Consider the following 871-nt stretch of genomic DNA (forward strand, 5'->3'; position numbering starts at 1 on the left):
TCAGCTGCCAGAGCAAACAGCGCTTTCAGTGGGCACAAGAACAGCATGAAGGTTAATGCCACTGGTCAATAGACAAAATAGAGTATAAAAAGAAAGAACTGTAACAGGGTATGAAAGAAACTGAGAGAAGAATTAAAAAGCGAGAAGTCAGAGAGAGTGTAGATGTGAAGAAAGAAAGAGAGAGAGAGAGAAAGGGAGAGAGAGAGAGAGAAAGGGAGAGAGAGAGAGAGAGAAAGGGGGATAGAGAGAGAGGGGGAATTACCTGTACAATGCTGGGGTAGCAGGAGGCTGTCTGAGGGTAGACGGGGAGTCCATACGGCTGAAGAATCACAGTAGGGGAGGAGAGCATAGTGCATAGCCAGACGCAAAAGAAAAGAGAAGAGGAACAAAGGAGGGAAAAAAGATGGAAGGGAGAAGGAGAGGGTGGAATGCTGACCGAAAGAGAGGTGAACCAGGCAAAGGAGCAGGGCAGTTAGAATCCAAGCAGGTGGGGGAAAAGGGAAAAGAAACAGAAGTCCCAAAATCAAAGGAAATGGAAAGAAAGGAAGCGCTTTCGGGTCAAAAAAGTACTAATAAAACTGGAGTTCCATAGGGAAACACACAGAGAAGAAGACAGAGACAGCCTGCCTTGTTGACAGAGCAGGATATCGCCAAACTGACTGGGCTCTGGAGAGCTAGCTGGTGTGTGTGTGTGTGTGTGTGTGTGTGTGTGTGTGTGTGTGTGTGTGTGTGTGTGTGTGTGTGTGTGTGTTTGTGTGTGTGTGTGTGTGTGAGTGTGAGTGTGTGTCCATCTGTCATGCAGTTACTCTGACATACTGAAACACATGTAGAGAGTCCTGTTTCAAGGCTGTATTAATAGGCCCTCTCCTGC

The 871-nt window shown here is 47.0% G+C and overlaps 1 protein-coding gene across 2 annotated transcripts in view; it reads right to left on the bottom strand.

Moving 5' to 3' along the window:
• Nucleotides 1–671, bottom strand: part of rbfox1l (RNA binding fox-1 homolog 1, like) — a 13139-nt gene extending 12468 nt beyond the window's left edge. Inside the window, exon 1 of one of the 2 annotated variants that reach the window (XM_048260955.1) lies at nt 263–671. In XM_048260955.1, the coding sequence (XP_048116912.1) occupies nt 263–349 (87 nt within the window). In that variant the 5' untranslated portion in view covers nt 350–671. The remainder of the gene's footprint in view (nt 1–262) is intronic. The other variant, XM_048260956.1, reaches the window with a different exon arrangement.
• Between the last annotated feature and the right edge of the window lie 200 nt (nt 672–871).

Source organism: Alosa alosa, chromosome 13 (genome assembly GCF_017589495.1).
Source record: "Alosa alosa isolate M-15738 ecotype Scorff River chromosome 13, AALO_Geno_1.1, whole genome shotgun sequence".
NCBI classification, from domain to species: Eukaryota; Metazoa; Chordata; class Actinopteri; order Clupeiformes; family Clupeidae; genus Alosa; species Alosa alosa.